Source organism: Nipponia nippon, unplaced genomic scaffold (genome assembly GCF_047370975.1).
Source record: "Nipponia nippon isolate SJK-2023a ecotype South Korea unplaced genomic scaffold, ASM4737097v1 scaffold_3, whole genome shotgun sequence".
NCBI lineage: Eukaryota > Metazoa > Chordata > Aves > Pelecaniformes > Threskiornithidae > Nipponia > Nipponia nippon.
Window position 1 is genome coordinate 4,641,652 of NW_028262347.1, and position 24,465 is coordinate 4,666,116.

Here is a 24,465-nt window from a genome sequence, read left to right on the forward strand (position 1 = left end):
TTACTGGGAAGCAGGGAAGAAGGCCCATTGGGAAGCTGTGGATCAGGAAACAACCTCTTTTTTTATGTCCCACAGTTTGCACTGGCACTGAACAAGTTTGTCGAGGAGCAGAACCTGAAGGACCTCAAAGTCTGGACCAGCCAATTAAAGAGGACAATCCAAACAGCAGAAGCTCTCCAACTGCCCTACGAGCAGTGGAAGGCACTCAATGAAATTGATGCTGTAAGTATCTTTGATTGCAGTAGGAACAGCTGGATCATGCTGGTTGCTGCTTGGCAGGGAGGGTAATAGCACCGGCCTTTTCGCTTTTGCCTAAATCTCACCTTTTGTGGGGAGGTTTTCCTTCTGTGGGAAAGGGTGGTACTTCTGCTCCAGTACTCACAACTTGGCTTCTGATCTTAGCTCTACCTTGTGTAGATGCTTCAAGATGTTGGCTTGAATGAGCAGGTTAAAATGATTTTTACTTGGAATTGCTCTGTAGCTGACCACTCAGAGGGTTATAGACAGTCGCTTTGGAGAAGGTTTTGCATGTTGGGCGTGCTGATGCTTTTTGACTTGAGCATGTCCAGTAGCCTCATGGATGTCTTATTCTGGCAGGGTGTGTGCGAAGAAATGACGTATGAAGAAATCAGGGAGCAGCATCCAGAGGAATTTGCTTTACGTGATCAGGATAAATACTACTACCGCTATCCTTCTGGGGAGGTAGGTCTGCAAGGAGACCTTCAGAGATGTGACTTTTACTTTAAACACGGCCTTCTTGTCTTCATGCTGTCCTCTACACGGAGCAGGGGAGCAGCAAGTGCTCCAAGAAACTAGAATCAAGAAATGTCAGGGCTCATATTTACCTTTTGCATTGAGCTCTTGTGAAATCGTGGTTATGTGAAGATCTCATTAAGAAATGTATCACTTAACAAACGGTCCCACCGACTTCATAGCAAATTAGTAGGAAGGGGGCTCTGGAGGTTTCTAGTCCAACCTCCTCCATTACATCCACGCAAAGTGTTGTGCTGCCCCAATTTCTTTTTCTTTCATTTCCAAAGAAGTAATTTCTACCTCTGCTCTCAGTATCATTCCCTAAGGGTTGATCTTGATGTCTCTGTTCCTGGCAATCTGCTTTCAGGGTGTGACACAATGAGGTGGGAATTGACATCAGTTCTGGATGATACTTTAGGTTGTGAATTGGGCTTTTTATCTCCAAATTAAAAGTTACATCCATAGACGTTTTGGAAAAAATCTTTGGAGGGATCCTCATGACAGCGTGTCTAACAGGAGAATGTTTGGGGATGTCTGACGCTGACTCTGGGTGTCTGGGGTTCCTTCTGGCTGCTTGTCATGGTTCATTATGAAGTCCTTCAAAACCCTGGAGGTTTTCAGGTTGCTTCAGACTTTTCAGAACTTAGAAATCCTGTAGAAAATGAAATTTCAAGCTGATAGAGAGACACTGTGCTCAAAGCCCCTGTGCAGTTGTCGCTTACCTTAATAAACTCTCCAGGACTGTAACTGAGATGTGAATGGCTTCTTTCTCCTCTGACCAGAAGAAATAGCTATGTTCTAGAGTAGTAGCCTGAAGATGAGGATTTGTTGAACTTGGCTTGTTTTTAGCAGTAATTATGTTGGTTTAGTCAGACACATGGAATCAATAGGTGTACCAAGACTGTTTCTTGTGAGGCGCTCGTTTTCTTGATTCAGTGCCGTATCTCCCTTCCCTTCTTCTGTCTCAGTCCTACCAAGATCTGGTGCAGCGCCTAGAGCCGGTCATCATGGAGCTGGAGAGACAAGAGAACGTCCTTGTGATCTGTCACCAGGCTGTCATGCGCTGTCTCCTGGCATACTTTCTGGACAAGAGTGCGGGTGAGCTCCCTGTCCCTGGGAAGAGGATTGATCCCGCTAGAGGAGGGGTGATAGATGGAGTTCTGAGGAGATGAGAGATGTGTTCAGGTCCATGCAGGGCCTGGAGCATGCATCTCTTTGGTGTGGGATAGCCTTAGCTGTTGATGAAGATATCTAAGCCTGCTTTTGGAGAGGGGATGGATGGGATAACCCTCCTGCTTTGCTTTCTCTGCAGATGAAATGCCCTACCTGAAATGTCCCCTTCACACAGTGTTGAAGCTGACCCCGGTGGCCTATGGTAAGTGGGGCCTTTCTACTAAACATATCAAGGGGTTCACCTAGTATCTCCTCCTGAATCCAAGCTGCCTCTGGGAGAACAGCAGAGGTCTGGGGTGGAGCACTTCATAGCATCCTGTGCCTGTTGGGTTTGCTGATGGCCTCTCTGTCTCCTTGTGCTCCCTTCTGCAGGCTGTCGGGTGGAGTCCATCTCGCTGAACATCGAAGCCGTCAACACCCACAGGGAACGGCCAGAGGTAAGTGTTGCTTTTCCTCAGAGCCATCCCTGGTGTACCTCTCCTTTCCCCTATGGTCAGCTGGCAGCGAGGATGCCTGGGTTGGGCATGGGGAGATTGCTCAGCTAGATGCTCTGAGTGCTGCTGGAGGACTGGAGCATCAGATGGGTTCTTGCTCTGCAAAGACATGGCCAGTCGAGGGTTTTCCAAGGGAGGAGGACTGTTGCATGTACCTGCTTCTCACTGTGTGTGTCCAGATGAAAGCTGTCCCAGGGAAAGCTCCTCCCTGGTCTTTAAGTTTCACCTGTACAATCGTCCGCTCACCTGAGCGGGGAACAGAGCCATGGACGGAGAAGGTGACTTCTCCCAGGTCTCCCAACTGGCTGGCAGAGCCCGGGCTCAATACCTTGCCCAACATCTCCTGCGTTTGTGTTTTTGTTTTTTTTTTTTTTCCTGGCCTGCCCATGGCTCCGTGTGGCTTTTAGAGTACCGTTCTGTAGGGTGGGAGGTGACGGCGCTGGGCTGGGGATGCTGCAGTGAGGGGACCCCTCGCATGGAGGAAAACCCATGTAAGGTCAGGTCTATTTGCCCTGTGCTCCACCGGGAGCACACCAGCTCGGTGTCGGGGCTGGGCAGCCACCCAAGGGGGACCCCAGGAACCCTGGCAGTGCCCATGTCCCAGCTGCTGGGACCTTTACAACTTGTGTGTAGCAGTGATGGAGCCTGGCTGGATGTTGGACGGTCAGAGCCATCCCCTTTTGGTCCACATCTCCCTTTCTTTGCTTCCCACCCTCAGCAGGCAGCAGCATCTGAGCTGCCTCTCCCTCCCCATGGCTGTAGGTGGGGAAGCTGGTCCTTCCCCACACCATGGGGGTCATCGGTGCACTCCTCCACCACTCTCGCTGGGGATGGTAGGCGAGCCATGAGCTGCGGGTAGGATAGAGCAAGACGTGTGCGAAGTGCTTGGGTCCCTCTGCTCGGCTGCGCGGGCGCTGCCCCTCCATCCCACCTCGCTTGAGTTGGAGCTTGGCGCAGTGCCGACCCTCACTGGCTGCTCTGTCCCCACTTCCCAAATCTTCCTTATCAGCCTGGGCTGGCTCGTCTTCCCTCTTCTTGCTTTACGCCCCTCCCTGGGTTGGAGGGACCAGCTTCGAGGAGGAGACCGATGGGCGCCTCCCTCTGTCATGCAAAGTCATGGCTTTTGATTACTGCTAGATTTTTTTTTAGCAATCTATATTTACTTTTTGGTGAGCAGAGGCTCAGGTGAGGAGAAGGTCTGTCTCATTTCTGAGTGCAGGGCCTTTTTGGTTTTTTTCCCTCCCCTTCTTAGGAAATCACGCTGTGTTCTTGAACGTTTTGCATTAGGGTTTTTTTCCGGTGTCCAGAGCCTTTCAATGCATCCTTTGCACGTTGATAGCAATTGTGGGGAAAAGCAGAGGCCACTTTAAGGAGAAAAAAAACAAAAAAACAAACCACAAAAAAACCCCAACCAAAACCAAAACAACCTGCTTCTTTTTTTTTCCTTTATAACTGTCGCCTTCTTCCCTTTTTTATTTTATTTTATTTTTTTATTTACTTTTTTTTTCTTTGTCTCACTCTAATTTAGGAAGCAAAGAAGGGACCTAACCCGCTCATGAGACGTAATAGCGTTACCCCTCTAGCAAGCCCAGAGCCCACCAAAAAACCGCGCATCAACAGCTTTGAGGAGCATGTGGCTGTTTCTTCCGCCCTGCCAGGCTGTGTTCCTCAGGAAGTGCCCACGCAGCTGCCGGGACAAGTTAGTTGAACTCTTTTTTTTTTTTTTTTTTTTTGTTGTTATTCTTGTTGTTTTATTGTTTGTTGTCCTCCTCCTGTCGCTCCTGAAGCTGGGGAACAGCTTGCACTTGTCGTAACCTCTGCTGCTGTCTCTGAGATACATCTTTCTCCCACGGCTGCTGTCTCTCCCTGCCTTGGCCTTGGGTTGGTTTCGGGAGCACCCAGCGAAGGGTCGCTGTTGATCCTCTCTTGGGTTTTGAGAGCATTGTAAACCCTCCAAAACTCTAGCTGCATTAATTTAGTGCCTTCACCATCTGGCATCGTGGTGTCAAACCCCTGGGGAGCCGCATCTCTAGAGTGGGCAGGACTGAAGGGCTCGTGCCTTCCCCCCTGGATGCGCTCAGCTCTGGCATAGACCTGGGCATTGCAATAAGGCAAATATTCTTGCGCTTCCCTCGAGGAGGAGATGCCAGAATCCATCTTTCACTTCAGGGGTTTCCTCCTTCCCAGACCAATAGGCAAAACGGACCAAAAATGAGTAGAAGCCTCTTGGCATGGTGAGCCTGGTTGCCTTCTGCAGCCCTGGGTGAAACCCTGTGGGTAGCTGCTGTGATGCTCATGTGTCCTCTCCTCTTTCACCCACCCATGAAGGGGTGTAGAAAGAGAGACTTTGCTGCACACTTCTCCAGGAATAAAACTCCCCTCCCTGTGCTTGTTAAGGAGCCGGGGTGGTACTGGAGAAGGAGCATAGGTATACAGGAGCCCCTTTGCCATGCTGCCCTTCCCACCAGCTGCCTGTTGGATCTCACTGTCTTGCCCAGCCCCTCTTCACGTTGTCTGTGTTGTCTGATGTCCTCTTGCTCCTCCTTGGCCAGATCCCGGGCAGGTTAGGAAGGGTGCTGTGCTCCTCCAACCGCTCTGCTTGGTGGCCGCTTCGCATGAGCCTTCCCACCCTAGCAAGCACCAAGTGGGACAACTCAGTCTGTCTCTTGGCTTTCAGGGCTCTGCTTGGGCTGGTTGAGCCTTGCAACAAACCCTCTGGCAGTTTTGGCTTTGGAAGCTCTTGCTGTTCGGGTGCTCCTCGCTGCCGTCCGGTGTCCTCTGCCAGGTCTCGCGCGGCGTTACTGACACCTCTTTCCATTCTCTCTGTCTCTCTGCAGCCTTTACTAGGGAAGGCATGCCTGTAAGTACCTTCTTGCGTCTTATTCCCCCTTTTGCCCCCGCTCCATGTCTCTTGCCATCCCACCGGTTGTTTTGTTGTTGCTGTGAAACCTGGCTGGGGTGTGGACTTCTTGGAGTTAATATTTCTCTGTGTATGTGGGATTTGGATGCATCTTAGGAAAGGTAAAGAGGAGACTATGGGTGCTGCCTTGTCCAACCCCTAAGTATCCTACCTTGATTCAATGTCCCAATTTTGTTGAGAAATGAAGCAAATAATCACTTGTCCTCTATCAATGATGTCTAAATTCCCTGCCTCCTCCTTGGACAGTCATGGGATGGGAGATGCTGTTGGGTTTTCCTGGGGTTATCTCCTTTGTGATAGCGTGTTGTACTGTAGGTGATAGACCCAGGTGGTTTGTCCTTCCCAGGGGCTCCGAGTTGTGTCTATGAGTGATGGCACCAGGTTGATCTCTGAGAAGGTTCTGACCTCAGCCCCAAGCAGGGTTTTATCACCTGCATGGGAGCAGGAGTATGTTTTCTGGAGCTGAACTGATCCTGGGTCCTGGCATCTGCGGTTCTGCAAACCTGGATTTTGGGAACAGTCTGCCTAGATGTCTTGGGCAGAGTAGATGCAAAGATATTGTCCTCTAGCTCTAGTAAGAAAGCAAGATGCCTTGAGCATTTAATGCACTACTTATAAATAATCAAGGCTTCACCAGTTTGGCTCAGTGCTCTTAGATCCTTGTGTAATTGGGACAGGACAGCTTCTGGATAAATTTGAAGCCTTTGGACTTAATTCATGCTACACCATTGATTTGAGAGCAGCAGTTGTTGGCAGCTGTGCTCAAATGTCTTCTCAAAGACCAGGGAGACTTTGGGGCTGAGCTGAGGCTGGAATAGTGCCCAGGGGTCTTTTTGCCCCCTATAGACCAGTTTGAATCAGCCTACGTGCATCCCTGTCCTGGTTCATTTTGTGGGCTGAAGATGGAGGAATCTGCTATAACATGGCCAGGCCTCAGCCTTGCTTACACATAACAGCTGGTGAACCTCACGTTTCTTCCCCTTCTAGAGTAAATGTTTTTGAGAAAAGGGAAGTTAGGAAGGTCACGCTTGGCTTTGTTGGCAGATGGGTTGGGGAAGATCATCACGCTCATGCTCCTGGGTGAATGTAGAGGTTGAGTTGCTCAGCATGGCCTGCATGTCTATGCTCTTTCCCTTGCTGCTCATGGGCACAAAAGCCCCTGATGAAGTGCCTGGTCTTCTTGGGTTGCTTTGAAAGCATTTTTGGTTTTGTCTGTCCTTCCATCCACCTTTTTCCCATTCATGTTGTAATTAGAAGCACTGCATGCCTCAGTGCTGGCTGGGACACTGAAAACACGCTCCGATGTTGAGTTTGGGAGGTGGCTGCACCAGGTTTTGCTAGACCAGGAGCTCTGCTGGAGCAGGCAGCGATGGTACCCATCCAAGCTGTAGGCTGGCAGCAGCAAGTTCAAAATCTCCCAGCTGCTGGGAGCCTGCCTCCACCTACTAGTGTGGGACTTAAAGGCTGCTTTTGAGGGAGCAAAGAAGACACTCAAAACCAAAGACTTGGTGTCAGCACATCTTAGAGGCTGCTGCCTCATACATGCATGTGTCCAGTCCTCACTATGTCCCACCACAACCCATATGGGGTCAGGGGAGGTGGAAGGTACCTCCCTCCCAATTCGCACCATGGGACTGGATTGGCAGTGGGTGCTTTGTTGCATCAGCCCTCACTGTTGGGGTCTTGACCCCCATCCAGGAGGACCAGGGGACACCTGGAGAGGCTGGGGACATGGCTGTGTACCTCAAAGTCCTCCTGACTGTGGGATCGAGCTAGTTTGGGGTCATGGGATTACCTGGCGTGATGATTTCTTTTCCTTTTGCTTGGTTTGTGATCCAAAGTGCACTTTTTAACAACAACCTGATCCCCTCCCTTCTTCTCCCCTTCACTTTTCATGCTTAAAGAAGACCCGTTTGTCACTTTCTCAAAGTTTTCTCTTTACTAATATTTCCAAGGTAAATGGCTGTGGTGCATGTGGCTTTTCCTAACCCTCCTCCTGTCTCCTTAGATAACAGAGAGAACAGCTCAGCCTCCTCTGCCTCGTAGCCTGGCCAAGATTCCTGGTGCTTGTAAGAGGCAGTTTAGGTAGTAAAAGCAAAAAGGAAAAAAGAAAAAAAAAGTTGAGAAACCTTCCTAGCTGTTTCCTAGTCCTTTTTTCCCCACCTCGTTTTGTGTAGTTTTGTGGATTGGGAAACGTCCTTGTTGTGATCATCTCCCCTTGGGTTTCTCCTCTAGTGGATGCTCTCCTCCAGCCACTGCCCCCGGAGCTGGTTCTGCTTGTGTTTAGCTGGTTGTCTCTGGTTTTGTGGTCCTCACCGTGCACTGGTGGGTGCCTGTTGTTGCCACCCTGCACCAGGGCTGTGTCCAAAGCAGCTCTAGGGCCTGTGAAACCTTGTGGGGTGTCATCGGGGGAGCGGGTCCTCCTGCCATACTGCTGCTGGCAGCTGGTGCCCATGCCGGCTCCTTGGCACAGCCGGCAGGAGCTGCATCTTCTTGGTAGTGCCAAGGGTGGACAAAGAGTGACCTCCTAGGTAGGCAGGGGGGGACACTGCCCACCCTCAAGGGGAGCAAGAAAGATATGTTTAATTGGGCTCTTTGAATGAACACCGTGGTCCCCTGTCACCTTGTCTTGCATGGACCAAAGAGCATCTTCAGAAGTACAGAGTGGGTGGAGTGGCCGGGTTGCCTTGTTTTTAGCTTAGTTTTTAGGGGTGTCTCTGCCAAATTCCCACCCTGTCGTTAAAGGTAGGCGATGCTTGAGGGGAGGGGTGTGGGTAACAAGTCAGCGCATCCTCCCCCACCTCTCCTTGGGTGGACAGTGTCCTCTCCTCTGTGGTGGATGCTTTCGTAGTGACCCGTGCCGTGGCTTTCTGTTACTCCTCCCATCCCCTTCTTAATGTGCACGTAGCAGATGCTGCCGGGATGGGGCCTAACACAACCCCCAACCTCGGTCCTTCCCTTCTCGTTGCAGAACATGAACAACTCGCAGAAGCCGTCGTGACTCCATTGGTGCTGTCGCGAGGCCACCAGCGACGCCAGCTTCCCATCCCATCGCCATTTCCGAAGCTTGCTTATAAACCGGTCTCCTCCGTTTGTGGCGAGGTCGACTCTCGGCTGTTTCTACCCGCGCCCGTTCATCTGCAAACCGCTCTGCTGAAGGAGATGCGGGAGAGCGGAGGAGAGGAGCCGAGCTCCCCGGGGTCACCACCAGATCTTTAGGCTGCAGCATTTGCTCTCCTCTCCGGCGTCCTGTTAGATCGTAGCAAGCTGTAAAGTGCTTCTAGCGCACAGGAGTTTAATTTTCCTCTGTAAGCGGTTTTGATCTCCTTTTGTATAGATGATTGGTACCCATCCATCTCCGGGTGGGGTGTATATATGTGGATGGTGCGGGGTTAGCAGAGAAATAGGGGGAAGAGGGGGGGAGCAAAGGGGTTTTGCATTTGTTTTTTATTTTTATTATTATTAATTACTTTTCAAGAAAGCCCCTAACGCGCTGTGCTGCAGTCCTTTACCCACGCTACAGTCTGTCGCACACGCACAGCCCAGCTCACCCAGGCATGCGAGCGCCAAGGAGGCAGTTGTGTGAAGTCCTTCACAGCAAGAACTGCTGGGTTTAACAAAAAAAAAAACACCAAAACATTCTTTTTTTTTTTTTTTTTTAATCAATACACCTTAAAGGGGTTTGCAGAGAATGTAGATCTGCTTCTAAAACTGGTTGCAAGCTGCCTGTAGTGTAGGGGAAGCTGCACCGATGGCGGCTCAGGTGATGCTTTCATCTCGGGGAACACCTGGGAATGCTCTGAGTTCAGGTGTGTGTCAATTTTTGGGGAGACTGAGCACAGTTGAGATGCTGTGCCGGTACTTCATCTCCCCTTTTCCTTAGAGGAAAGCGGAGATTTTGGTGAGGGTTTAAATCCCCATCACAGGACTTAGCATGTGAGCAGGCTGAGGTAGATGTGTTTTGCAGACACACAGATCTCCTGGAGGTGGCCAGAGGTCTGGCCGGGATGCAGGAGTCCCTGTGTGGCTGCAAAAAGCCACAAGAAGGGACAGTTTTGTCTGTGTTCTCTTTTTTTTTTTTTTATTTCATATATATATACATGCACACACACGTGTGTATATGTGTATACCTAGAAACCGCTTGGTTTTTGCACTTTATTTGTGGCAGGAGCATAACTGTTTTATTTTTCTCAAGTTGTGTCCCTTAACAGGGGAAGCCTGAACACAGGCAACTTTTTTTGTTTTTTTTAATTTTATTTTGCATGCTGGAAAGCTGGAACTACAAAAAAATAGTAGTTACGGCGTTCGAGGTGTGTGTGCGGGGAAAAAGAGGGCGAGGTCCTGACTTAGACTCCATCAGCCAACTCCCAGGGGTTTGATATGCGAGATCCCTTCTTGGCAGCCTGTCCTGGGCTGCGAGACAGTGGTTAAAAATGGCAATTAACCACTATTGCTTTGTACAAAAGTCTGTGGATTTTGAATTTTTTTTTTTTTTTAGGGTTTTGGGTTTGGTTTTTTTCCCCACTTCTATGTACAGCATCTTCTCCATCCCCGTCTCATGCTTTTTGCCTGCATGGCTGAGCTGGAGGCAGGAGGCGAAGGCAGCCAAGCCCTCCTGCAGCACTTGGCTGGGGGATTGGAGATGGGCAGCCCTTTGGTTTCATCCTTCCCATGGCTTTCCCCAACTCCCTGGGTAGGAAACAACATCCCTAGAGATGGGAGCAGGTTTGGGGAGAATTTCTTTTTGTGTGTGTGTGTATTTTTGGGGGGGTTTGGTCTATTTTTCCTTTGGGAAAAGGCGAACCACAGTGCCTAGCGCTTCAGCCTCGTGCAGTCAAAGCGCGTGCTTGGAGCGGCACAGACGGCGGGAGGGGGCTGGGACTGTGCTCGGTCCATATCTGACCAGGGTAGACGGTCTTGGTGGTGCCCTGCCTGTGTGAGCTTGTTCATATGTGTATTATATTCTTGTATAGATGAAACAGAGAACACTTTTCCCCATTTTGTTGTTTTGTTTTTTTTTTTTAAAATAACTGCATTAAAAGCAGACTTCTCCCTGTGTACGCAGTTGACATCTGCGCTTTCAGTTTCTCTGACTTTGAGAAAAAACGAATGTTTTGGGAAGGCAAGTCACTTGCCTTTTCAGCCTCCTTCCTGGGGAGTTTTATCTTTCTCCTCCTGCTACGAGAAGATAAGCCGGCAAATGCAAGCGTGACGTCTGGCTGCCCCGTGATCAATCTTGTAAACATGTAATTCTGCAGATGTTTTGGCACGTATTTGTGTGTGTGTATATACATACATATATATATATATATAAAATACATATATATATATATATATATATAAAAAAATTGAACAGCAAAAAAACTTAATGACCCTAAACTTTTTTCCTTTGGGAATAATAGAAGTCTCAGTAGGCCCTACAAAAAGATGAAATTTCAACCTGGCAGTTTTTCCAGCAAGGGGAAAATTGGTCTCTGAGCAGCGGAGAGGTCCTCTCTTGCCGGAGGGGTTGGTGGTAGGTGGGATGGTGTCAGCCCCGTGCTATCGTGCTGCCCCAGAAACTCTCTGCCCATCGTGTTTTGGGTAACAGAGCCGAGGGCTGGGCAGCGATGCTGCAGCCAAGGCGGTGGGGAGAGGGGACTTGTTGAACCACACCAATGATTACTTCCTTCCCCCCCCCCCCCCTTTTTTTTTCCTGGTTTTGTTTTCCTTTGTGATACTTGAATTTATTTTTTTATTATTTTTTTTTGATAGTAAAGTGCTCTATTTATTTAATGTATACTGCAAAGCTTGGAGAGAAGGGTAGTTACTTGGGATTTTTTTTTTTTATTTGTGGTATGTTAACTGTACTGTATATACGTCTGGAATAATTGCCTGATATAAAGCTGTGCCAGCTTAAAAACAGGGTATGCCTTTCAGAAATTTGTATATTTTGCAGTTGCTGGACCAATAAAATATCTTGTTGAAATACAGACGTGACCTGGTTCTTCCTTGCCTTAGGAATTATGCTCTCGGGCCTGTCTTGCGTGCGGCTTGGTGGCCCCAAGGGTGACCATGTGCCATGCAGTCCTGCCTTGCACATGTGTTCCTGTGCCTCATAAATCCCTCCCAACACCACAGTGGGTTTTCTGAGGATCATCTCCAGGGGAAACCATTTGGATCCCATGGCTTGATCCTTTTTTTTTTCTGGCCACATTACAGCAATTTTAAGGTTTCTGTTACGGTGACTGAAGAGCTGATCAGTGGAGGTGAGGGTGTCATTCCTCCAACCAAGTATTGACACCTACTTAGGGCAAGAAAATACCCCCCATGCTCTACCCACTACATCACTGTTGAGTATAAAGGTATGAGCTGGAGTATGTCCTGCCTAGATCATCCAGGCTGCAAGTTAGGCAGGACTAGCCATTTCTTCAAACCTGGCACAGTTCTTGAAACCAAATACCTGCTTAAAATGATTTGGTGCTAAATGAAGCCAAAGGGCTGGACAAGAGCTGTCCTCTGAGATCACGGCTGTCTTTGCCCTGAAGGCAGGAAAACGGCAGATGCCACCTGCAAGTGAAGTTGTAAAATTGCCTTCAAAGTTGGTTGGTTTTGGGTTTTTTTGGGGTTTTTTTTTGGTGTTTGTTTGTTTTCCCTGACTCTGAAGGAAAAGAGGGGGAGAGGAGGCAGGGAAAGGTGTAATTTGGTCATGCTCTGGAGCACTTCTTGGGTGGATGCTCCCCATGTGGTTGGAGGCTTATCCCCCTTGAGCAGTTCTGCTTCTGAAAGCTTGTTAGGAGTGAAAGGGGGGAAAAAAGATGTGGACCACTGTGTATTCAGTGCCCAGCTCTGTGGTTACCTGCTGCTGGCTGATGCGCAGCCCTTGCTCTGATCTTCCCTGGGCTTTCAGAGCAGGTTGAGCCTTGCTTTGGGTTGGGGCTTGCTGTGATGCAGCCGGGATGCACAGGGGCCGTCTGCCTTCTCCCTTCTCCTGATTGCTCTGTGTGACAGGACCCCTCACCTGGAAGAGGGGGCTCTGATTTTGAGTTTGGTTGGGGCACCTGCAATAATTTATTTTTAGGTGTGCATGCAGACTATGCGAGGCTTTAGGGTGATGCTCATCCCTGCAAGCATCCTGGGGGCAGGGATGACCTGTGCTCTCCGGGAAAGCCAGAAACCACAAGATTTTTTTTTTTTTTTTTTTTTTTAAATCCCCAGCAACCTGGCCATCTCCTTGACCCAAGCAGAGACGAAACGCTCCTGCCTTATTTTAGGGCAGGGAGCACAGCCTTGCAGAGCATGCCACAAGGATGCGGGGGCTTCGATAACGCTGCCAATCACGGTGGGCTGAGATTACGTGTAGCCACAACAGCGGTCCTGCTCCCCTGCCTTCCCTGGGTGGGCAGGGGCTGTTTTGAAGCTGTGATAACCTTGTCCTTGCGGGGGGGAGCACAGGGGGAAAGCTTTGCCTCCTGGAGCGTGGCTGCGGGCAGCGTTTTCAAGGCTGCCCTGCAAGAAAACACCAGCTCCAAAAAGCCTTTTCTTCTCTTTCTGCATACAGGGGGAACGATGGGGTTTGTGTCATGCGTCCGTGCAGGACCGCCATGCAAGGGAGGGGGTTCATGGGCCAATGCCATCCCAGGCAGCATCCTTTATTTTTCTTCCATGTGATGCATTTTCTAGCATCACGGAGAGGAGACATTCCTCGAGGCAGGGCGGCTTTAAAGGTTACACTTGACAGCGGGAACATTTCTCTGCTTCCAGTAGAGTCCCATCTTCATTAAAAAAAAAAAAAAAACTCCAGCTCACTGCTGGCAAACAAGGCTAGAGAACTTGTGATTGCTAAAAAAAAAAATAAAAAAGGACAGACCAGTCACGCTGGCTGACTCAGCTCTGATTGATGGCTCAGGAATGTGTCTGATACGTGCAAGGGATTAAATAAACCATGGGCAAACCTTTACAGCGCGACATGTTGGATGAAGCGCAGCCGGCACCCCTCTCACCTCCCTCCGGCTGGGGAGTGACTGCCATCACGTCATGGGGTTTGAGGGGTGTTCTTTTTTTTTTTCCCCACCTGCGAGAAAAAATAAAAAGAAATGGATATTTTGGGGGGGTTGCTTTGCAGGGGGAAACAACTTGCTGCTTGTGGCTCTAATGGGAATTACTTGCAACAGTTCCAGGTATCTAAATGCATTTGTGCACTTTTGCTACAACAAAGACCTCTTGGGAAGGCATATATTTCTACTGAAATATGGAAAATTTTTTTTGCAGCTGTGCACAGACCTGTGTAAATCACAGTCTCGCTGCTCCGTGCCCAGACCCTGCTAAGTGTTGGGGTCCCTTCCCCATCCCCAGGGTGGGCTCAGAGCCCAGGCTTTGTTCGTGGCTAAGGGAAAGCTGTGTGGATGTCAATATTTGACCCTTGCATTTCCCTCGCTGGTGTGTGCATCTGTGTCCTCTCTCCTCTCTGAGACTGAGGGGTGTGATGGGGCAGCGTCAGGCCCCTCTCCCCGAGCTGCCCCCTCCCCAGGTGAAACAGCCCATTCCCTTGTGCGGTCAGGCTCAGCGTGGGTCTGGGGTGCAAGCTCACTCCTGGCAATTTCATACCCCCAATAAAACCCTTTTGTTGTGGCTCCTGCTGCAGAGCCTAAGCCCTCCTCTCACCTCACCCCTGCCCATTGAGGGGTCCCTGGCCCTAGCACCATACGTCTCTGCCAGCCTCCCCAGTCAAGTGGGCAAGGGTCCCACAGTGGTCCCATCCTTCAGCTCACTTGTCTTCAAGGGAGTCACCACTAGCTGCTGGCTCCCCTTCTTCCCACCTGCCCATCATGGCACTGAGAGCCTCTTCCACCCCTGGCCATGCAGGCCTTGGCTTTTCACCAGGCAATGTCCCACCAGCAGTAGATGGGAAGACCTACCACGCTGAAGTCCTGCTCTTTCAAAAAACCACGCAGACTTAGAGTGTTTTTGAAAAACCTCTCTGAATTTAAAAGGTCAAGTAAAAGAGAACACATGTAGAAGGAAAGAAAGGGGACAACAGCAGCCATGCCACCAGCAACAGCCATCCAGTCTGCAGCTGGACCTACTCAGATGCTCCTAAGCCTTGTGAGTTGGTTCTGCTGGAGAAATCTCTATCTGCAGCCCCTCCTGACCGGTGCAGAGCATCCTCCCAGCCCTGCTTCCCATCCTGTGCCGCAATGGGGAGCAGCCATCAGAGCCATTTAGAAATACTTCTGCCTTTGAGCTGCTGCTTAGAAATAGCTGGCCAGTGACATAGACCTTGTGACAGCCCCTTGCAACTTCCAGGATAAATGCAGCTTTGTTTTTTTTTTTTTCAAACAGGTCACCTGAGAAATCAGATTGTGTCATTTCTCCAGCCATGTGCTTTTTCTTTCTAATCTCTTTCCTCTTGGAGTATGACCTGTTTGCTGTGGATGATCTGGCCTCTGTTTGCAGAGCTGCTATTCTCCACAACCATGGCAGGACTCAGGGGAGACCTGAAAGGTTTGGTCACTTGGCTTCTGCTGGGAGCACTTCTGGAAAGGAACTACTTAGAAAAAGTGAATTGAAACTGAATCTAGTTGTCAGCAATGCTAGAAGAAATTACACCATTTGAACGGAGGAATAGTGGTAAGAGTCAATACCAAAATGGTTGGCATACCCCTGAAATTCAGGTACAGTGCCTACATCCACAAAGTTGGCTTCACGTCTCATGTGCCCTGCTGCATCCTGCTGATCCTCTGTGTTGCTCCGTGGTCCACTCCCCAGGACCTGCGCCTGGTCTGGGGAGGCCATGAGGGGAACCAGTCCTTGCTGCTGCTGGGGCCAGGCTGGGCTCTGTGCACTGGGAAACCTTCATTGCAAGGTTTGCTTTGTGCTTTCCTTGTGGTCTGATGCACCAGCCAACAAGTGTCAACATGAGGCAGTCCACAGAGCAACAGAATACAAAGAAATCAGTCAATGGTGTACTGAGTGTTGCCAGGCCTCAGATCTCCTGGTAGTCTCTTTCCTCACGAGCCACCACTATCCCTTGAGGACCCAGCAGCTCCAACCCAACTGACGATGGGCTAAATGCCTTTAGAGGTCTTCTGGAATGTTATCTCCCACGATCCTAAGGGAAATTTAATTTGCAGCTTGATAAGACTATGACAAGGTTACTGAGTCTGGTGAGCTTCAGACAAAACCCAACTGATGCATCTGTCCACCCAACTTGTTGGCAAAGTGAGAAGATAATTTCTTGCTGATCTGAGAAGACTCAGAGATAGCATGATCTGAAGGGATGGTGATGAGACAACGTTCAGGATCACACAGGCTTTGTAAATTGCTTCTCCCTCTAGTACAAGGTACAGACTCTTACATTGCGTCCACTCCTGGTCAGACACCCAGCAAACAGTATTTGGTCTTTGCCACAAAAGGTATCTGAGTGCTCTTTGTACTGAAATCCATGTTGGTAAAAATTTGTACCAACCGGTGGCCTGGTGCAGAAGTTAGAAAAGTGAATGCAGCAGAGGTTGTGACTGAAAAGCACGGCTGAATTGGAGCTACAAAGAGAAACAGTAATTAAGACCTAACGAATAATTATCATGGTGGAGAGCAGCTCGAGAATGAGCACAGCCCCAGATCCAGATATTTCTAGCTGCAGCTCAAACCCCACAATTAAGCTGTGATTTTGGCCATTATGAGGAGGTATTTCCAGAGCTGGGTCTTGCCTTTCACTGCCTTTATCCACCAAAACAACTGACTCAGCATCAGCAGAAAGAAAACCCAGCATTTTGATAAATGTCATCCAAACCAGACTGGAGAGCCTGCGTTGGATGCCTCCACCAAAGCTGGATGCCAACCTGTGGGCAGAGCTGCCTTTTCCTGATGAAGAGAGGAGAAGGCTTTCTGGCTAGCGGGGGATGTGTTGATTTAGGGGAGGTGGGAGGTACCTAAAAATACTGATATCCTCCCTCAGGAGCAGGACTCCCACCATATGGTAACATGGAGAAGCAAATGTCACCATGCATTTCTCTGGTTCTTGGTCCATCTCTAGCCACTCATCACTCCAGGGCAGCAATGCACCAGTAAGAAAGGAGGGGAAGGAAGCTGTAGCTCTCATACGGGTACCTGGTTGCCCCATCAGCTCCATGCTGCAAGCACATTGTCCTCAGGGGTGTCTCTACAGGCAAATCACACCATCAACCTAGATTTCAGGGTGGTGGTACAAGTGTTAATGCCTGATTTCCTTCCTGGCTCTCCCACTGGTGATGCTGCAAGGACTATCACTTGCCCTGGCTGTTCCAAGGCTGCTCTTTTACCTTCCAGACAGTTATTAATGTCACCTGCTCCGATGGGTGACACCACCATACCAAGCAGGTGCCCTGACTCACTCGCTTCCTTCTGCCCAGCCTTGATTCATCTGTGACAAGTGGCAGACGTGCTCTCCTGCCATGCATCCACCTTACTCTTTCTAATTGCCCCATCCTTTAGCATTTGCTAGGGATATGAAGCCCCATGCATTTGCTTCTTGCTCTGTGTTTTATATGCAATGTGTAGGCATCTCTCAAGCCTGTTCTCCTTGCACAGTACTCCAAGGCCACCTTTTATCCTTTGACAGACCACAGACATCCTTCTCATTAACCCACTCTATAATTGCTCAACCACTACCAGCAGCTCCCCATGCCCAGTTCCTGCTGTATGGGTACAAAGGTTAGTTGTCAGGTTTTTTTGGGTCTGCACTGGTGGCTTTAACCTACTGGAGAAATGTGAGAGAAAAGACCTGCGAGTCATCCCCAGGGCAAGTTCTTGAAGGAGGAGGTTGCCCTTTCTACCTGAGATGTACCCATCTACAGTGTCAGAGTCATTGCCACAAAATCCCAATGCCTTTCCAGCCACCACTTTGATTTATCTTTTTAATATTTTCTCCAAGTTTTTCCTCAGAGGATATCATCTATTTGGGCATGTTCTCAGCAACATTTTTGCACCATTACAGGCCCCATTGGTGTGGATGAGTTCACTTTTTAGAAGCTACTTGGGGCAGGGAAGTTATTTTCCTATTTGGCTATAAATGACCCAGCAGGGACTGGGTGCTGTATAAGCAAGGCATAATAAAATAATAAAGCACTAATATTCACCATAATTAATTTGTAATAATGACTGGAATGCCTTTCCAGACTTGCTAAACCAGTGTACAGGCTTATAGTGAGTATTTCTGAACATGGCCATTGCACAGAGACTAATTTCAAGCCTCTTCTGGCATGTTTTTGCCCATGACTGGGTCTGTTGCAGAGGTGAGAAGTCCATCTGCATCCGTTAAATACAATCACTTGCAAGAGTCAGCAAACCCTGTCGAGAGATGGGACTGGGAGGAAAGTGAATTAAGTCAGAAGAGTTGTAATAAAGGGTTTGCAAGACTCATGGTTAAAGCTGGCTGAAACCCAAGGCTTTCGGTTCACCAGAGATCTTCTCTTTTAAATGTAAATAAAAATAAAAATATCTTCCTGTCCAAACAGGATGGAAGCTGATATTTTTCAAAATTTCCAAAGCTCCTTTCAACCCCATGAACCTACATATCATTTTCCCTGTTTTGCTGAAGATGTTTTAAACAAAGTGTTGACTTTTTTTGACAAAACATTCCTTTTTTGGAAAACACCACACTGGCTTAACTTGCAGTAATGCTGGGGGAAGAAACACCACTGATGAGGGAATGGGGGATGGCCCTTCATCACTCATGAAAGATGAAATGGGGGTTTCATTGCCCTTATCTCGCACAAGGATGGACGCCCACCTCGCCCACACAACATGTCACCTCCAGGCACCTCCTGGGAGATCCAGCAGATAGGAGCTGCTGGCTCAGGAATGCAGATATGGCTCGGCATGGTGTCCCTGACATCTCACTATCATCCCTTGAAATGCTCTTGGAAGCTACGTGACCTGGATGGCCAGCAATGCCCCGGACAGGGAGAAAGGTTGGGAGAGCTAGGCTCAAACAAAAAGCCCACCTGTGTGTCCTTGGTCGTTTTAACTCAGGTATTAATTACCTTCCTATCTGCTAAGCCGATCTGAGCATGTCTGCGGCTGGCTGCTTCCTCCTGAAGCTGCTCCTAACAAAGCTGCTGCTGTCTGTGTACTTGCAAGGCTGTTCCGAGGGCCAGGAAGGACAGGACCAGCGCCGATTCAGGGCTGCAAGGATGTCAGCCAGCCTGGGAAGACTCTGCCATGGCTGTGAAGCTGATTGATTTGCCTGCAGAGAGGCTGACTCAGCGGTGCTGTGAGGGTTAAGCTAAGCCAGGCAATCGCACGCCTGCCATGGAGTGAGACCCTGTACGTGTTGGGCAGCTGGGATTTGGCTGACAGGCTGCCATTGCAATAGCTTGGTCATGCGTCTGAGCCTGTAATATGAGTTTTGCAGCTTCTTTGGGAAGCTTTATTTTTTTTTTTTTCTCCACACATGTAACCTGGGAATCAGAAACCCTCTGGTATTTCCCAACGGCAGTGCAATGCATTGCACAAGATTTCCATTTCTGGTTGCACTGGTGGGTTTTTGTGCTGTTCTGGGAGGGAGGACTGGGCTTCTTGGCTCATCTTTGGTGGTACAGCCAGGGTTTTTGCAAAGCCTGATGTTTGCCAAGAGCAGGCAGGACCCCACACGGTCATAATGTCCAGCCCATCCACTGGCTGTGGGATTACAGGAGTTCTCATGTCTGTGCATCTTTTGCAGGTTATAGATCAAAGTCAGTGCAAAAAGAAATACAAGCAATAACCAATAAATACATATTGTCCAGGAAGTCAATATTTGAAGTGCTGATGCGCACACACAAATTGGCCATCTACTTCAAAAGGGGCTGCATTTGCCTCTGTGCAAATGTCAGATGAAATACTAAGCAGCTGTTATATCCCTCGGCTGCTTTGAAGAGGTGATTTGAGATAAACAGCTGTGGGACCCATTGCTGGAAGTGGTCTGGGTCCCGTTTCGTAGGAGGGTGTTCAAAGCCAGGCTGCGTGGGATATTGTGAGTTGTGATAACTCACAATCATGCTTCAGTCCACAAATGCCAGAGGTCAAGATACTTCTGGATGAGTAAACATTTGCTGCAAAGGCTTAGGAATAAATCCACTGAAGGAAACGGGCCTAATAGCTATTGCAGAATCAGGCCTTGTCTCCCCTGTTGAACCGGATATGTTTTAGATAGATCCCATTAGCTGCAGCCGAGCCGCTCTGGGTTATCATCACCTCTGCTTGCCACAGATGAGACAAAGCACAACATTGAAGCATTCATTGCAAAACAGATCTATTCCAGGGTGGAAATCCAGTAGCATCTTCTTTCAAGTAATTAATCAAGGGACCAAAGCAAATATGCACAAAGAGCAAATTAAGTCATTGTGGATTGGTCATGCCTGCAGAAAATAAAACTGTCAAGGAGGTTGTTTCTTATGCTGGCTGGGATTATTTGTAGCCGTGCTGTCTGTAGGAGCTCCTCTGAGCAGGCAGGGAGCGTAGCAGGGGCTGTGGCTTCTGGGAGAAATCAGCTGTGTTTAAGTGAGGCTGGGATTCTTCTGGGTGAACTTTTTTCAAGCTGAAAACACTGGTTTGTCAAAAATGGAAGCTTTCTGCAGCAACATGCCAGTCTATGTTTATATTGGCAAACCAGCAGGGTCAGGGCAAGGGCTGGAGCTGGGGCTGTGACTGTCCACAGTGTTTTGGTGTGTTCCCTGGTGTGGTGTGGGTGTGGGCTAACCAAGACCCGTGGTTGATGAGTGCAGGGGACGGCATGGCTCAGGGACGGTTCCTGGATGCAGCCACACTATGCCTACCACCCAGCTAGGGTATGTGCATCAGCTGCGGGGTTCTCCTGTCCAAAGGGACTCTCCTAAAATAAATCAAAGTGCTCAAATTAGCTCCTTATTTGAGGCACACTGAGCAAGACCTTGACTACAGATGCAGTTTGTGGACCACAGGATTTTGTGGATTATACCTGCGGGGTCTGTGAACATGGCTGAGGGCAGCCATCCGCTGTCAGGAAGCCAACATCCCTCCATGATGGGTGAACTGGAGAAGACTGGGAGCAGCTGGGCAAGGAGCAAAGGGGGCCATGTGAGCATGATGCACACCATGGCCATGCCATGCACAGCCCCGAGAAAGTCCCAACACTCAGAGTGAAACTCCATCCCAACGGCCATGACCCCACCGCTTGCATGTGAAAGGGGAGAGCTGTGGGAAACCACCTGTTTCTTAGGGTTTTGGGGCAGAGGCAGAAAATGGTTTCACCCTCAGCTGCATGCCAGGTCTGGTTAGCCAAGAGGGCAGGCGAGCGGCACTGCTCCCCAGCTGGCATTTTGCACATCTCCATGGGGGACCTCTCCTTTGGAGGTCATCACCCTGTGGAGCAAACCTGACAAAAACCCATTGCTGTCCCTGTCTCTGTGGCCCCCTCTATGCTTGACCAGCAGCCCCCAGCTAAAAGGCATGGCTGGGGTCATTGGACCACTGAAAGTTGCCTATTTTGCCCGTCTCTGGGCCTGTATGTGTGTACATCACCCCAAGGCAGGTCTGTCCCTTGATGGATGGAAAAGTTGTATTATTATTATTTTTACTATTACTAATATTATTATTACTATTACCATTGCTATTATTATTCTTGTCATTGTTACTATTACTATTGTTATGTCTGGGAGTGGCATTCAGCATAGCTCTGCTGGAGCCCAAAGCCTTTATTTGGTTTCTTTGTCCAGGAAAGGTCTGGGAAAGGAAGTGGTAAATTGTCTCTTTTCTCATCCTTTGTGATCCCCAGGCACACTTCACTGATCCCTGGAGGGATAAATTCCTGTTGTAGCCTCTAGCAAGAGTCACATACCTGCCTGGATCTCCAGTAGTTTGAGTGACCAATGAACCTGTATGGGGAAGACATCAAACCCCAGGGTTTAGATGTGAAGTCCATCCCCAGGGCATCTGCCAAAAGACGGCCAAGGTGGAAACACAAATTCCCTGCCTTCCAGAGCCAACATCCCCCTTCCCCCACCATGGTCCCAGCTATGGATTTTCTGCAATCCTGAGATCTGGCATTAAGCAATCCTGAGCAAACTGTGTTCCTGTGGGGCTCTCACCTCACTCCGATCGCTACCTTCTAATTTAGGATTTGCTGGGAGTCAGGGATTGCAGTAGAAGTCATGTAATGTAATAGGGCAGATGACAGACCAGTGGAGTCACAACACAGGGGAAACTGTAACGGGTGTCCAAGCTGGGTATTTACCCCATATTAACTTCTTGACATTGCATTTATTAGTGCTGATGCTTTGATTTACAACCTGTGCCTTGGCAAAAGTTTGCAGCCTCTTTTGCAGCTGGTGAGCAGGGTTTAATTGTCGCATTGCCTAACTCTCCATTGGGTTGGAAAAAGTTAGCAGTAGCCAGCCTAAGCAATGAGGCTGTTTGACTTCAGGTGCATTTTGTCTATTCATTTCTAATAAAGCCTATAGAAAGCATGTGGGTTTGGCTCCTCCCTTGAAGGAGAAACTCTGAAGGCAGACAGAGGCTTTGAGTACAGTGGTATTTAAAGCCGGGGGTAGTTAGTTTCCACCAGTAAATGCAGTCCTCTCACATGTGGTGAGTGGAAGAAGTGACTGAGATTTGCATCTCTGCCTGGCACTGGCTCAGAGGCGAGAAGCAGCACAGCTGCTCAAAATGAGAGAGCAGAACCATGGCTGCAAGCATGGGGGAAGAGGGGAAGCAAGGGGGAGGATGTCACCACATGTCGCTTATAGCCATTTCCAGTAATCAATGCAAGCTGCATGGCTTAGGCAAAGCTTGTGTTTAATTTACCACCAGGCAGATGTTGGAGAGTTCTCCCATTGATTGGTCAGAGGGTTCGAAGTCTCCTTTTTCTTCTCTGCTGTTGACCCAACAGAGGCAACCAGAAACACTGATCTTATGATCCATCTCTACATGTGATGTCCTGGTGAGAAGGTTTCTTCTAGTTCATTAATTTCAATTGCTGCTCTGGCAGAACTGCTCTTTTGGCCCTGGATAGCTGAGGACAGGCATTGGTGGACCTGGATTTGGTCCTACCAGTGCCCCAAGCCTAAATTGCATGAGATGGGGGCCAGGTGCTTTGAGTTACCTGCAACGGGGCTCCCAGCTCCTTCTGGCTTTGCTCAGCAGGCGGGTTTCAGAGGTGCCAAACACCCTGACCTCACTGGTACCTCCAAGGACACCGGTGCCTTGGGAAACTCAAGTCCTCTAGTCAGTAAATTACAGGTGAGGTCAATTAAGTCATGAGGGCAACGCCTAGAGGCTGACCAAGATGCAACCAATACTGCATCAGGCCTTGCATGGATGTGGAGCTGTAGAGAGGCCCTTGCCATGCTCAATTAACAATTCAGAAGGTTTTATGCAGAGCCCAGAGGCTGTGGACTGGGAAGGCAGTGTGGGTGGGAGGGGAGGAGATGAGGAACCAAACCGTGCCTGTTGTTTAGGTGCATAAATCTAACAAATTCCTTGCCAGATAGTGATTGCTTTACACAACATGCTGGGAACAGTGTTCATTAGTTATGCAAAGCTGAGTGATTATGAAAATAAAGTCTCAGATAAGCAAACTAGCCTGTCATGAGGTCCACAAAAAACAGAAAGTGTTTAGAGAGATGCAAAAACCGCCTTCTGCTTGGAGCACTGAAGCTGGGAGAAATGGCATCGTTGCTAGTCCAGGACTGTGCATCAAGTCCTATCTGATCTTCCAGACAATGCATTAGCTCCTTGTCTCCTCCTTCTCTTGCCCAAGGGATGTTTTGACTCCGGCACTCAGCAAAGAGAAAGGCACATGTGACTTAAATCAGGTTTTACTTCTGCTTACATCCCTCCAGCTTGAGTAAACAGCAGAGGATGTGACTGAGAGCACATACGGTGCCTCATCAACGCCTCTTCTCTGCTTCAGGTTTTCTTCTCCCTTCCCCAGAGGTGAGTTTGACTCATTCTGTATTTAGAGAGATGCTTCCCCTTTCCCCACACCACTCATTAAACCTCCCTGATCAGCCAGTCCCCAGCCCACCTCTGCAGCTTTCTTGTTACAGGGAGTAGCTTTGTCCAACAGGACCTACCTCCCAAGACAAACCCCACCAGAGGGCTGGGAAAGGATGGGGAAAAAACCCAGAGACTGACAAAACAAACACAAAAAGGGTTCACTTGATCAGCCTGAGTGCCAGCCCCACCCTGGGGTGTGGAATAAATGCTGACAAGTATTTATTCATCTCCACTCAGCTTCCAAATATTTGTTTCTCTGTCACACGGGCACACACTCACATTCACGCTGCCTACCAGATGCCTTCGTTCGCAGCAAACCCGGGCACACTTCTGTCTGCTAAGGCCAGGGAGGAAAGAGATCCTGCCTGCAAGATTTATTATAAATATGCTAGGATTTCTAGCATTTTGATGTCTAGATGCACAAGGATATTTCTTTTTGGATATCTGAACTTGAGTCCCCATCCCTGGAGGTACTTAAAAGAGGTGTAGATGTGGTGCTTAGGGACATGGTTTGGTGGTGGACTTGGCAGTGCTGGGTTAATGGTTGGACTTGATGATCTTAAAGGTCTTTTCCAACCTAAATGACTCAATGATTCTATGATTCCGGACCACACATTCATCTATCTATTTATATTCAAGCACTCATAAATTTTTACGTATGTGTGTGTGTATGCGTATACATTTATGCATATATGTACATCTATCCACCCACATTCACCTACGTATGAGTACACAGTGCTGGAAATGATAATCCGGATGCCTTGGCATTAATAATGCATAAATCTGATGTTTGCAGAAATGAATACGTGGCACATAATGTCATTTTAATCTTTGCATACACACATATACATCTTTTCTCCATCTGTCTAGTTATGAACATGCCAGTATATAGGTGTGCTTAATACCACTATGTTCTTATATAGGAATGCAGATGAAGTAAGTTAGCACACAGCAGTGGTTATCTCAGCTGGAGTAAACGTCAGCAGAACCATTTAATTAAAAATGATATGCCTGTTGTATTTGGCTGAATCAATATGAATCCAATGATGTCCTGATCATCTTCATGTAACTACCAAGAGAAGAATGAAATGTCCTGCTATGACTAAAGAGGACAAGTTCCTGGTTGACCCCATGACCACTAAAGTGCTTTAT

At 48.7% G+C, this 24,465-nt stretch overlaps 1 protein-coding gene across 6 annotated transcripts in view; it reads left to right on the forward strand.

The window, feature by feature from the left end:
- Positions 1-11,312, forward strand: part of PFKFB3 (6-phosphofructo-2-kinase/fructose-2,6-biphosphatase 3) — a 43,740-nt gene extending 32,428 nt beyond the window's left edge. For 2 of the 6 annotated variants that reach the window (XM_087763793.1, XM_087763790.1), the window contains exons 9-16: positions 76-222; positions 598-702; positions 1,722-1,851; positions 2,066-2,128; positions 2,299-2,363; positions 3,949-4,119; positions 5,258-5,280; positions 7,245-7,314. In XM_087763793.1, coding sequence (XP_087619919.1) covers positions 76-222; positions 598-702; positions 1,722-1,851; positions 2,066-2,128; positions 2,299-2,363; positions 3,949-4,119; positions 5,258-5,280; positions 7,245-7,299 — 759 coding nt within the window. In that variant the 3' untranslated portion in view covers positions 7,300-7,314. Of the gene's footprint in view, positions 1-75; positions 223-597; positions 703-1,721; positions 1,852-2,065; positions 2,129-2,298; positions 2,364-3,948; positions 4,120-5,257; positions 5,285-7,244; positions 7,315-8,311 lie in introns of those variants that run through there. The other 4 variants (XM_087763791.1, XM_009462614.2, XM_009462613.2 and 1 more) reach the window with 4 other exon arrangements.
- Positions 11,313-24,465: the final 13,153 nt, after the last annotated feature.